A 13,104-nucleotide genomic window follows, 5' to 3' on the forward strand; every position below is an offset into this window, starting at 1 on the left:
GAACTTTTCTGAGAAGTCCAAATAAATCATCAGCACACAGAAAAGTTTCAAGTATGGAAAAGTATGCTTGTGAGTAAACCAATTTAATTACCTTCCTCCTGATGATAAGAGGGGTATCATCATCATCATCAACATCATCCTCCAGAATGGGAGATGCTGAGGCTGGCCGTTTGCGGCTCGGGGCACTTTTGGCTGCAGTAAGCTTGGCAGGGAGAGAAGAAGATGGACGAGCAGACTGTTTAGCGCGACGAGGAAGAGAAGGACTCCGAATGGACAAAGGAGTGACTAAAACAGGAGGAGGGGAAGAAATGTTCGGCTGGTCCAGTGAATGAAAGGCACGATTGGCATCAGTCGCAAACAATCTGCGCTTCACTGACGGCCAGAGCTGTTCAAAAAGGGGATGGATGTCATGGCTAAAATTGAAGGGGGCTAATGAAAAATGGCTCGTCAAAAGAAGATTGCGAGTATTTATAACGTCTGCCTCCGCCTTATTAATAATATGGAAGCAGTCTATCAAATTCCTTGAATAGCAAGGAGGGCAGGTTTGGCCGAAACCAAGTTGGCGAGCAAAAAATTGGGGAGCATATATTTCTACCCCTGCCTTGGCATTGGTCCCAGTCAAAATATCATGAAATAACTCCCTCCCGGTTAACAACTGGATCCAAATGAGTAGAGAGGTGCTCGCGCTGTTTATAGTGGAGGGAGGATGCACATAGTTTGGAGTCAAAAAGGGAGGAAAAGGAAAGAAGGAAGGGATTGAATCCAAAGAATAAAAGAATGAAAAAAATGTCCCTTCTAGACATATTTACAGGAGCTAGGGGTTCAATGGCTAGCCCATAACAGCTAGCAGAAGGACGAGAAATTGATGGAGCACAAAGCAATGGAAAATAGGATTTCAACCACATTTGAGTGAACCAAAGAGGTCCACTGCCAGTGGGAGATGCACCATTCTTCAATTGAGTTTGAAGAGAAGCCATGCCTCTATAGAGGGCAGCTAAGAAGAAAGAACATAAATTCAGAGGCCTGCCACGCGCCAAGTCGTGCGCTATGGGTAAATAACTCAGGGAGGGCTTTATGCTTGACACACACAAAACATATTTACAAAGCCAAACTAGAAGAAATGCGACTCGCTCAGTATGGGAAGGCTCAGCACTCGAATGGTTATGAAGGGTTTGCAGGCTTGAATAAGACTCGGTGAGGGTTTTACCAAACTTTGGGGCGCCAACAGAAACCAAAATACTAGAAAAAATGGTATCGCCCAAAGGTGGCAAATTCACTAGAGCCCCAACATCCCTTAAAGTAATAGACATGGGACCAAGAGGGAAAACAAAGGTATTATATTCAAAAGACCAAAAATTTAAAGCAATCGAAAAAAGTGCTGAATCAAAAGTAGAGGGTTGAAGAGAGATTTCTAACAAATCAGAAATCCTAACATTAATAAAAAGTGCCTTAGTAGGACCATGGTCCACAAGGCGAGCATGCCACCTACGGAAAACTACATCAGATTTAGGCCAAGTGCGAATACCTCTTTCGCGAAGTGGCCCAAGCGGCAGAGAGTTTAGAAATTGAGGGCCTTGAGTACAAGGAAATAGCTGGCCCACCGCCGCTTGTTCGACTGCCTCTGCATTGTTGAAGAAAGGACCTAGGTAGAACTAAAGAAGTCGTCAGATTGAGATTGTGAAGTAGCTATTAGGGATGAAACGGAGTTTTTCAGAGTTACGTAGCAAGGAAGCAAAGAGATGAACAGTAAATTGTGGGAGAGAAACCCGAAAAAGTGAGGCGTGATTTAATGGTGCAGTGAAATGGCGTATTTGGGGGTTATAAGGATTTGCAAAACGTCGTACCTTTTCAAGTTATGGAAGAAAACAATGATTGAAATTTTTGGGAATTTCGAATGTTGCTGGAAACACAAAGTGAATATGGCAAAATTTAATAATTGATATTAATTCTGCCATATTGGGGGGTAATTGTTGACACATAAAAATTCAGTCCAAATCGAACGGCCCAAGGAATGAAGCCCAATTGGAGGATCCCCAAATCAGATAGCCAAAAGAACGAAGCCCAATCAGACAATTCAGGATGAAGGCCCAAATAGGGAAGCCCATGAACGCGGTAACACCATCGCCCAGCTTGCAAATCGCCCAGGATCTGAGCGAATGGAGTGCCATGCAGTCGCCCAGAACTGCTACTCTATTCTCGCCCAAACCTTCGAGTCGCCCAAAGTCTTAGCAAACATGAAGTGTTGTGGTTATAAAAAAACGTAGTTATCAAAAGCAGTTATTAAGCAGCCCTATCATGTTCCACGATTCAAGGAATTCAATCGAAAACGGTTGAATGACAAAGAGTAATGGCAGCAATTAAAAAAGGCAGTTCCATGACAAGTTGGTCATTACAAGGAAAGTAGGCAGTTATAGAACGATTAAGCAGTTTTTAGGCGGTTGATCACAAAGAGATCATCCAGGGAGTATAAAAGGAAAAAAATACATAAAGTAAAAAGACCCGAATCAAAAAACTCTCGAACAGAGAACATATAATTTTAAATTTCTTAGTTTAGATTTAAATACTTCTTTCAGTAACTCGTGTGCTTGCGTCCCTTGCAGGCATTCTGTTTTTACTTTCCGATTGTAAAGATATCGCCAATAAAGAACACCCCTTTTTGGGACTTTATTTCAAGAGATTTGTCTTTTACACAATCGTCTGATCCCCTTTTAATTGTTAGCGACGAACCCGCACGAAATACATACATTTACTTGCTAGATTTCGTTTTTTATAAATGTAGTGTCGATAAATAAAGAGTATTAGACATTTATACACCTGACTAAACACCCTGTCAGGTCTCCTTCCTAAAGGATGAAGGTTTTATATAAAGTATTGAAACTTCTCATGAGCATCTTCTCAAAATACCATCATCACATTTCATTATAAACTATGCAATTTTCATATATATATATATATATTTGGAGAATGGATAGTTGAAAAAAAATGAAAAATTTTGGATTTATGTATAATATTATTTTATGAAGGATTGTGTGGTTGAAAATAATAGATAAAATAATTATAATTTGAAATACTGAGTACCAAACAGGATACTTCAGTCTAAAAACATTTAAAATTATAATACCAAAAATTATAATTTAAAGACTTGATATAAAATTTTTACTTAAATAAAGCAGAAAACTATTGGAAAATAACATTATAAAATGTAATCAACTGATATGTACTTGACCGTAGAAGACTTTATATGCCCACTTAACTACAGTCAAGTACATATCATAGTCTTCTCATTATTTAGAAGTTGATATCAACCTCCTGTATAAGCATCGTCACAAGGGCGGAGCTAGGAGGGCTAGAAAAAATAAAAATAAATAATAAATAAATAATGAAAGAAAGAAAATTCTATTGGATTAATACATAGAAAAGAAAAATTTAGAATAAAATAAATAATATTTTTTTACACTAAAACTAACACCCCTGCATTCACATATGCAAGGCACATGCTTGACAATTAAAAATGTATGTGATCATACGCACTTGCATAATTTACAACACCTTTCTCATTATGATCTTGCTCTCGAAATTCATGCATTTTCTCAATATCTCAACTTATTTATATTTTAAGTCTCCGAGATAGAATTTCACTACTATGTACCGTATGAACTCAAGTATTAATATAACCAATAACATGCATGTTTTTTAGTGCCCGTAGGTTTTTCATTGTCTATCGAGACTTAGTAGATCACATTTATTTTCGTAAAAGCCTATCGAGGCTTAGGTTACTATAGAAATTATAAAATATAAGATTAAGGTGGCCTATGAACAGGCATTCGTTATGCCAATCCGGAATCCTAAGGTCAACAAGAGACCTCCCAACATTGTCCATATATTAGTGCTAGTTCTTTAAATGCCCTATCATTGACACCCTTAATGATCGTTGGAGCCTCCGTGGTATATATATCCAAATGTGTAGTATAGTACAATATACCCATAGAACGATGACATTATATTTGATATTATCATCTCGCTCATTCATCATGTCTAAGTACTCATCAAATCTCCATGTTACTTCCATATTGCCTTTTTTACAAGTCATGCATGGATGGTTTTTTCATATCATTCATACATATGGATGTGAATGTCACAATATATCGTGTAATATTACTCCCTGTATTGAGTGAGCCATTAGAAAGCAACACGTGGAAGCCCCACCCTGACATTATCGGAAGAGTTAGCTTAAACATATGAAAAGACGAAGCAAAAAGGTTACGAAGGCTATAGAAGCCGAAATCCTTGTTCTAGTCAAGGTGTTACTCAATCGGATACATGTTGAAGCCCTCACGAAGGGTTTATGCCGAAGTTCTCACGTTCACGACTTGTCGAGGTTCTGAAAGACGAGGCTGAAATTCTAAAAGACGAGGAGGCTTCCACATCTGCCAACCTGATGAATATCTCTGTGAAAGACTGATTAGATGTCTACTTTATCTTACGTCAGGAATATCAGCCTAAAAATATAGGACAGTTGACCCTTTATCAATGTAATAAATGCATGTGTAAGAAGAATGTAATGCGTAGAATACCAAGGTAGTGGCACATGGTTCAAATCCAACGATCATCAAGTCTTCCCCAAATTCAACATGTACCCTCCTCTTTGAAAGAAAAAGAAGGAGGGGCGTGGAACAAAATAAACAACACATATATAGAAAGAGAAAATGGGAGGAAACTCAGGAAATAATTTTTGGCACATCTTTGAAGGGAAGATAAATGTTACTCCATACATTTCAAACTATTGGATCTTTTATTCATTTCCTTTCCTTTCTATTCATATGTGACCGTTCCAAGTATGTTGATGTGAAATTATATTCGCGCATCTTCAAGTTTTTTGATCACTTTAGTTGGCGTTTGAACCGTTTAGTTGCGCATCATAGGCTTATCCTCTGTCTTCAATTTTACCGTCTAATTGAACAAGCAATCTCAACACATCGGAATTTGCCCGCGTGACCCGACACCTGTTGGCGCCATTTTTGAGCGTCAACATACACCATCATTAGTCATAATGACATATGAGAATATTCAAATAGAAATAAAAATTAATAATAACGTTTAGTTGCGCATCATAGGCTTATCCTCTGTCTTCAATTTTACCGTCTAATTGAACAAGCAATCTCAACACATCGGAATTTGTCCACGTGAACCCGACACCTGTTGGCGCCATTTTTGAGCGTCAACATACACCATCATTACTCATAATGACATATGAGAATATTCAAATAGAAATAAAAATTAATAATAATAATCGCTCGATGAATCAAATAAACTTTTATTAGTGTAATGTATAACTTCTAACAAAATAAGCAAGTACGGCGAAACACAGTTGAATGGAGAAGGGTTAAATAAAACTCTCAATTTATACTTTAAAATATTTCTTGGTGGGGGAAAAAAATGAAAAGTAAAGGCAAAGACTTTGTGACTTGTGAGCCAAACACCATCAACTCTCTGTGTGCCTCCATTCTTTGCGGAACGCCAACATGGTAATTTTTTTATTTTTTATTCTCTACGGATACACATGTATTTATTGTATTTTTTAATGGATGGCGATCTACTACGATTTCATTTTGATAAAATATTACACCATGATTCTTTTGGTTGTGAAAATTAGAAATTTTGAAAGCTTTTAAAATACAAGAAAGGAATAAATCTTGCGTTTAAATCTAATTAATTTTCGTATAGCTATTTGGATGCCGATAGATTATCTGAGAATGATCTTCAAGGATTGTCGTGGTTAATAATTGATGAATTATATGTAAATGTTGTTTTCGATTTCTACATAGTGTGTTTATACATATATATATGCAGTCACAGAAGTGTGGGGATTTAGATGTTCAGAAAAGGAATAAGAGAAACTGAAAATGTTAATTGCAATGTAGGTGAAATTTGACATTGAATTTTTTGCATAAAAAGAGTTATTTATTTATGTTATTTATTTATTTTATTGGGAAATATTTCTTGCATAACTTGCTTTGTTGGTAGCACTGAGTCTGAATGCAGGTACTGTAATTTTAAGTTTATAACCATTGTCATATTCATTTAATCGATTGTGATTAATGACTCTTTGAGGCTCATATCTAATATCTGTAAACTGTAAAGAAAACTATAGAGAAATGATATCAGTTACTTCTAAGGTGCAAAAGGAAATTAATATAGTTTCTTGGCTGAAAGCAACACAGAAAGAGGAACACAGAGAGTTCAATTTCTGTCTTTGGATTAAATGAAAAGTTTTGTTGGCATCAAATTGCCGTGGCAGTTAAATCTTACTTTGATCATGTTTTGGAAGAGGAACTGTGGGATAGTAGGGTGGCTTATGGTAATACTGTTCAATGCATCTTAGAAATTCTACTACACAACAGGAGTTCACATCTCCCCTTCGTACTTGTAGTTCATTGAATGTGATATGCTTGTGCAGGTGTACATACATATGTAATTGGCATATTCTGTTTGAATTGTCAAAATATAGAGCTTAGAGGTATAACTTATAGTTTGCAAATTCATTTTTCATGTTCTAGGCGATATACTATTTGGCCTTTGATAATCTTTTCTTTGTTTTCCTTAGGTGCGCTTACAGCAAGATCCCTTCCTCAATGAACTCACTAACATGTTTGAGCGGACTACAGACAAAGGATCTGTTTGGGTTACACTCAAACACTGTAAATTTCCCTCTTTTAACTTTCTACATGGTTCTTAACTGCTTGATGAATGCCCTCTTGATAGGAAATGTTTGGAGGGAATACTGTTTGTTGAATATTTCTCACAATCTTGATTGTACTTTTTTTGTTTTATCAATTGCAGCTTCGGACAAGTCTAAGGTGCAGAGGAATAAGATGAAGACATATGGGGAAAAGATTGAGTACAAATGCCTTGTTCGAGCAACTGATGGCAAGAAGACCATTTCCACCGTGGTAAGTATTCCAGCATTTATTTTCTTTACCTAATTCGATTGGTTTGTAAAGCTCTACTTCCCCATCCCTGGGGTTTTTTGGCCTGCATCTATTCTTGCTTGTCGAGAGTTTCTCTTGCTGAGACTATCTAGTTGATTTAAGTTAGAATAGGGGTCAGCAATCACCATATGGTTACCTTGCTCAGCATGCAAGAGGTACTAGTTTCTGAGGCAGCAAATAAGTTACTTTAAATGGGAAAAACAATATTTTGATTATCATATTTTTATGGTTGAAATCAACAGCCAGACATGAACATTATTAAAGGCACTTCATTTGTAAGCCATGTGACCAAATCTGCTGAAAATTATAGTTATTTGAGAGTCTGCTTGAACTGTCTGTTAATGGTGAGGAATATGCTAATGCAGTTATACAGGTGATTTTTTATATAAAAAACTTATCTAAAGAAAATGTAAGACGTGCTTTTCAGGAAAGTATAGTCTTTAGCTACTTGTTTCTTTGTAGTGTCAATCAATTGACAATGTGTCAGTCAACGCAGAAAATATGTTGTCAGTTGTTAGTCTGCAGCTTATAGCTCAGTTGTAGCATTTCCTGCATTCATGTAATAATCCTGATTAGTTATTCAAATGTACCTTTGAGCAGGCCAAACATACAATAAGTAGATGTATAATTCTCGTTTGATCTAACTACGAAAATTCAGATAATGATGGACCTTTTCTTTGAATACCAACAAGGTCTATGCTCTAGGATAGCCAATATTTCTTTTGTTTGAACAACATAAGCAAGTAGGTGGGAAGGATAACAACAGATGCAAGTAGGTAAGGAGGATATCATGATATTACTATGGTACTTAGTCCAAAATGATGAAAAGCATTTGATATCCACAAATATAGGCAAGAATTTTCTGGATAAAGGACGAAATCATTGGAAAAACAATAATCCCGCATTCAAGGAATGGCCGAATATTGACTGGAAACATGGTCCTTCAAATTTTGAAATAACTTATCCGTCCCTAAAAAGTTTTGAATGATTCTTTATTTACCTGCATATGTTGTGCAATTATGTTTCTGAGGTGTGGAATATTATTGCTTTAGTGGATGTTTGGTGAGGATTAAAATTAGGTTTTTTAGTAGATTGTGATAGAAGTTTTTGAAATGTGTGGTTTAAAAGTTGTGAGACTCATGAAGGATGTAGTTAATATTGATTATTTGACTTTGACTTAGATTAAAATCAGATTTTAATCCAAATCAAACATGCTTTTAGTTTTATTATTAGAAGTAATTTCTTAGAAGTTGTTCCCTCATATTGTATTTATTTTCATGGGCAAGTATTTTCGTATCCTAGCAAATTTGGGTTAGTTTGAGGAATTAACACACAATTGCTGTTCTCTTAAGCTACGTCGGCTGAGCCATCATTTCATGCAGTTCCTTCTAGACAAGATTTTGGGACAGGAGGACTGCATAAGTTGTGGGATTTGATGGATAAAGAAAGAAGAACTAGTGGCATCCATCAAAGCCTTCTTAAGCGTAGCCCAACTTTTAAGATTTTAAGTTGAACTATGGAAATGAGGCTTCTAAGATAGATGTGTGGTTACGCTATAATGGATAATATAAGAAATGAGAAAGTATGCCACCAAGTAGATGTCGTGTCCATTGAGAATTAAGAAAATGACAATTTAGGTGTTTGAGACTCTGTTTTGTAGACCTAAATGTACTCTCTTTCATAAGAGTGATACTGTCTCAGTAGAAGAAGTCAAAAGGAGAGGTAGCTTATTGTCGTTGCAAAAATCTAGTTGCTTTAAATCTTCAAGCAACAAATAAGGATTCATGTACCTAGCCTCTTATTTATTGCAAATAAGCCTTAGTTTGTTGTCGCTTTTGTAATATATTTCTTGACAAAATTACATCCACTTTCGGATAATTGCATCTGCACTTAGTCTGCTCTACTTTTATACATGGCATTTGAGAGGTAATATGTATGAGTTGAGTGTTATCTGTTTGGTTTTTCACTTTTCAGAAGATGGAATGAACTTCTCTGCGAGGTAGGAAGGAGCAAGCAGAAGGATCCTGAACGAATCCACTGGTTGAGCTCAAGACAGGATAGGAAGAGCTTTGATGGTATTCAATATTCCTTTGAGCATTGTTATTCAGGAAAGTTCAATGATGTGAATTAGGGTTTCATAAAATAAGGGCAGTGGAGCTATTCCATTTTAGAGATGGCAGTGGAGGTGGGTTGGGAGCGGGGGCGGGGGGCGATGGCTTGCCCCATTTGATTGATTGATTGATTTTATTATTATTATTATTATTTTTTACATTTTCAAAATATATTTCCAAAAATATCATTGACCTCCGTCTTGAAAGATAAGTTTACATATTTTCTTTTCCACTTCAATCTCGTATTTCAAGCTTATCTCCCTTAATGCTATCATTTTACAAGACATGAAAACACAAGCAAACAATCACCATGCAAACATTGTACAGCTCTGCAGCCTGCTCATCATGACAATGAAAAATTACATCAAGAGTGTAATTCTAAATTTAATTCTGAACACTAATAATTTCCGCAATATGGATAAATGAAAATCGAATTTTAGGCTCTCTACTATTCCAAAACATTCAATTGCATACCTACACACACAGAGAGACAGGAAATGGAAAAAGTACCACTACAGCAGAGGTGACAAGAAAGGCCGGAGCAGCATGGCTTCTCCACCGTGTCTAGTAGAAATCAGTAATTCATCAAGTAGAGATCAGGAGCTGCAGTGCAATTGTTTGGTGACTGAAGCAATGAAGCAGGTGCGGTCTGCATGGATAGCAGCAAGAAATCTACAATTTTGATATTGAGTTCTAATTCTAATAATACATATTGTTTTAGACTTTTAGTAAAGATGTGAAAACTGAAAACATGCAGTAAATGTTAGTACTCGATACTAATATTTTCCTTAATCCCCAATATTTCGAGTTTTATGCTACTATTAGAGAATAAAATACAAATTCAAAATTTTAAAATCCAAAGCAAATAATGCTCAAACTAACATATTTTTTTTAACGGGGCGGTTTATTTTGCTATCTCTAATCCATTTTTAAATGGGTATAGTTGCTAGTTGGGCTGAGGGAGAAATAAATTTGGAGGTGTGAGAAGTACACAAACTACTTACCCTCGACACAAAAACTCAGCAGGACTCCTTTTTGTCTGAAATTATACTAATCAATCACAAAATTCTCTAGAGTTTTCACAAGAATGCCTTAGCAATCAAGATTGAGATATACAATAGTCCATGATGCATAACTGCAGAACCCTAGGCCTAAAGAGAGAATTTCTCTGTAGTGGCATGTTGTCATGTTTGTTTAACTATATCCACGGTGTATGTATGTACTACAATTTGAATTATATCCCAGGAAAATTATGATGCCTTGTTTTGGAAAAATTCGCTCCTAATGCCACCTACCAAGTTCTGGATTCACTTTCAGCTCTTTATGTTTGATTTACAGCTTTATTCTATTCTACTCGATTTTTTTCCACCTTAGGGAGATGGTGTTTTCTCATTAGTTCTTTTATATAAATTTTGAATTATCCGGTTGCTTAAGACCCTTATCAGTAATTATGATTCTACATTTAGACAATTGCCTTGTTCTTTTGAAGCCAATTATTATTATTATTATTATTATTATTATTATTATTATTATTATTATGCATCGAAAGGTTAGAATGTATTGGTACACCATTTTCTTGCTTTTAGAGATATTGCCCTCTCTGGCTTACTTGTGGAACTAGCAAACTTTGTTGCTTACCATTTTAGGATGCTTTAAAGATGTAATTTATAGATTGATTAAATGGAGAACTATATCTGCGTGGCTTAAAATGAAAAAAAAAAAAGGAATCATGTCTTGCTTATGGCTACTAGATTAGTAGTGGTTGGGCTATTAGGACATGAAGGACGGTGGTGTCTGTGGCTAGGGGATAGCAATTGCACACTATGACAATAGGACCAGGACGTTGAAGTACCATATCCTGAACATCAAATGCCTATCCCCAGAGCATACAGCACTTTGTGGAATTCAAATGCACATTCTCAGTGTAGATTCCCCGGTGAACAAGTATCACTGAGAAGTATCTTTGCTAAAAAATGTATTTTGCAATTGACTATTTTAACGAAATGTTGGCGAAGTTCTGGTTTACATTTTATATTTCTTTCATGCCCCATGTATAACGGTCTCCATATATTCTACCTATTTATGTATAACAATGTGATTCTGTCTTTTCTAATTCTACGTCAATTTCCTTCTGAGGACACATGTTGCTATATATAATTTGTTTCATGCATTTGTGAGTCTGCATGCACGTCTATTGTTGATTTATGCTTTTGTTACTATATTCTTCTTTGTTTGCATCAATTAGGAGGAAATTACTTTCTCGAACTGCTACGTGATTTTGTTGACCTGACTAGCACATGCCTTGTTTGATTTGATGACAGGTCGGTCCAAAAGATCACCAGCGCTTTCAAGCTAGCTATGCAACTATCTTGAAAGCCCGGATGACTGCTGTTACGCCTCATTTTACGAGCCTCGATACCGAAGTGTCATCTCACCACCGAGGCCAAGATCAAATAGACCACTCCGACCTTCCCGAAGCTTCTCCGAAGTGATACATCGATTCCTACTATTGATCTGCCCAAGTATCCCACCTCCCAGGTCGGGTTCAGGTGGACCCCGGTTAGAAGATCCGCCGCCAATTTAAGATTTGTTCTGCATATAAGGTTTAAATTGATTTGACATCCCCATGAGGCTATTTGATGTGACTTATCAACTTTATGTCAATTCAACTCGGAGGAAACAAACTGTCCGCCCACTCTACAAGCGCGGCTGATTGACGCCTATGAGCAGACGCTTCATACCGTCAAATGTATACACGTATTCCACATCCCACGGTTCATACCACCTATAAATACCCAAAGTTTGGCAAGAGGCAAAGGTAATGAAACTCTCAATACATAGCATTCCATAACAAGTTTATATATTCTCCTCCCCCTTTATTGATTGATTTGTGTAGCCCTAGGGCACTGCTCCGACCACCCAAACCTGACTTGACCGTCGGAGTGTATACGGCCGCCACCCCCGTCGGTTCCGGCCGTATGCGCCTGACCATTTGTTCATTTCGCAGGGAGGAATACGTGAAGTAGCTACAAGTTGGCCACGTGGAGGAGCCATTTTTGGAGGTCAACAGTTTGGCACCGTCTGTGGGAAGCTCATTCCCCATTTGAAGTTTTACGTTCCCCATCGGAGAAGACACCGGAAAACCGACGACTGACCCTGAAAAGGGGGCATTCTTGAAAAAGAACAAAAGTCGAATTACAATCCAAGTTCTTACTACCCTTGAAAGAAGAGGTAGGATGAGCTACAGCCGTGAAGACAAACCCATCAGAGAGGCCTCTGAAGAAGAGGTACTCCATAACAATGTTGCTCATCAGAGACCGCATCACCGGCGTCGACGAGGCGAAAGAACAGCCATGCTCACTGAAGGAATGGCCCAGATAGCTGCGGGCATGAGAGACATAGCAGCTCAGAATATGGCGATGCGGGAACTTCTCATGCAAGCCCAGGGACACCAGATGCCCCAAGGATCTTATCCGGTACAGGAAATCCCTTTGTCGCATTCTCGAGGCCACATGAGCCGGCACACAGAACGACCTCTCGAAAGAGAGGGGAACACCGAAGCGACATCTTATGTGCAGGAAAGTCACCCATCGGAACCACTCTTGGGGGACAACTTACTCAAGAACACAATGACCAGAGGTCAGTAAGCGTCTTCGACCGGATAGGGAACGATCCTAGCAGTAGGGTCCGCCCTTCAAAAGGGCCGGTCCGGTCAGACCACGAAGAAGATTATGTTCCTCCTCCTCCTAGAAATAGGAGGGAGAGGAGAAACTTAGTCGATTGGGGGAGCCGGGGGAAAGCACCTCCTTTACCCCAAGACATCCAAGATGATCAAGGATTTGAGGGGCCCTGTCGATCTTATGAGATTGACGACAATGACGATAACCTCCCTTTCTCAAGGGAAATCCGAAGCTTCCCAATGCCAACTAATTTCATGCCCCCTAAGATCCCCAAGTATGAGGGAAAAGGGGATCCGGAGAAGCACCTCACAAAGTATATGACAC

General features: G+C 37.7%; 1 protein-coding gene across 4 annotated transcripts; it reads left to right on the forward strand.

The window, feature by feature from the left end:
* The first annotated feature begins 5,423 nt into the window (after nucleotides 1-5,423).
* LOC111374741 (signal recognition particle 14 kDa protein-like) lies at nucleotides 5,424-12,603 on the forward strand. 4 transcript variants are annotated; one of them, XR_002699184.1, is made up of 5 exons: nucleotides 5,424-5,525; nucleotides 6,605-6,698; nucleotides 6,841-6,950; nucleotides 8,964-9,064; nucleotides 11,422-11,658. XR_002699184.1 is itself a non-coding variant. In XM_022997478.1 (5 exons), the coding sequence occupies exons 3-5, from the start codon at nucleotides 6,647-6,649 to the stop codon at nucleotides 11,590-11,592; spliced, it is 333 nt and encodes a 110-aa protein (XP_022853246.1). In that variant the 5' UTR covers nucleotides 5,424-5,525; nucleotides 6,458-6,517; nucleotides 6,605-6,646; the 3' UTR covers nucleotides 11,593-12,603. The 4 variants fall into 4 exon arrangements, 2 of the variants coding, with proteins under 2 accessions (XP_022853246.1, XP_022853245.1); XM_022997478.1 differs by lacking the exon at nucleotides 8,964-9,064 and adding an exon at nucleotides 6,458-6,517 and having other exon boundaries at nucleotides 11,422-12,603; XR_002699183.1 differs by lacking the exon at nucleotides 11,422-11,658 and having other exon boundaries at nucleotides 8,964-9,219.
* Nucleotides 12,604-13,104: the final 501 nt, after the last annotated feature.

Source organism: Olea europaea, unplaced genomic scaffold (genome assembly GCF_002742605.1).
Source record: "Olea europaea var. sylvestris unplaced genomic scaffold, O_europaea_v1 scaffold1280, whole genome shotgun sequence".
NCBI classification, from domain to species: Eukaryota; Viridiplantae; Streptophyta; class Magnoliopsida; order Lamiales; family Oleaceae; genus Olea; species Olea europaea.

Bases quoted from the DNA above. Each gene is read 5' to 3' on its own strand.
- LOC111374741 (XM_022997477.1), top strand. The intron at 6,699-6,840 runs GTAAATTTCCCT...TATCAATTGCAG, and splicing joins TTGGGTTACACTCAAACACT to CTTCGGACAAGTCTAAGGTG. The intron at 6,951-11,421 runs GTAAGTATTCCA...ATTTGATGACAG, and splicing joins AGAAGACCATTTCCACCGTG to GTCGGTCCAAAAGATCACCA.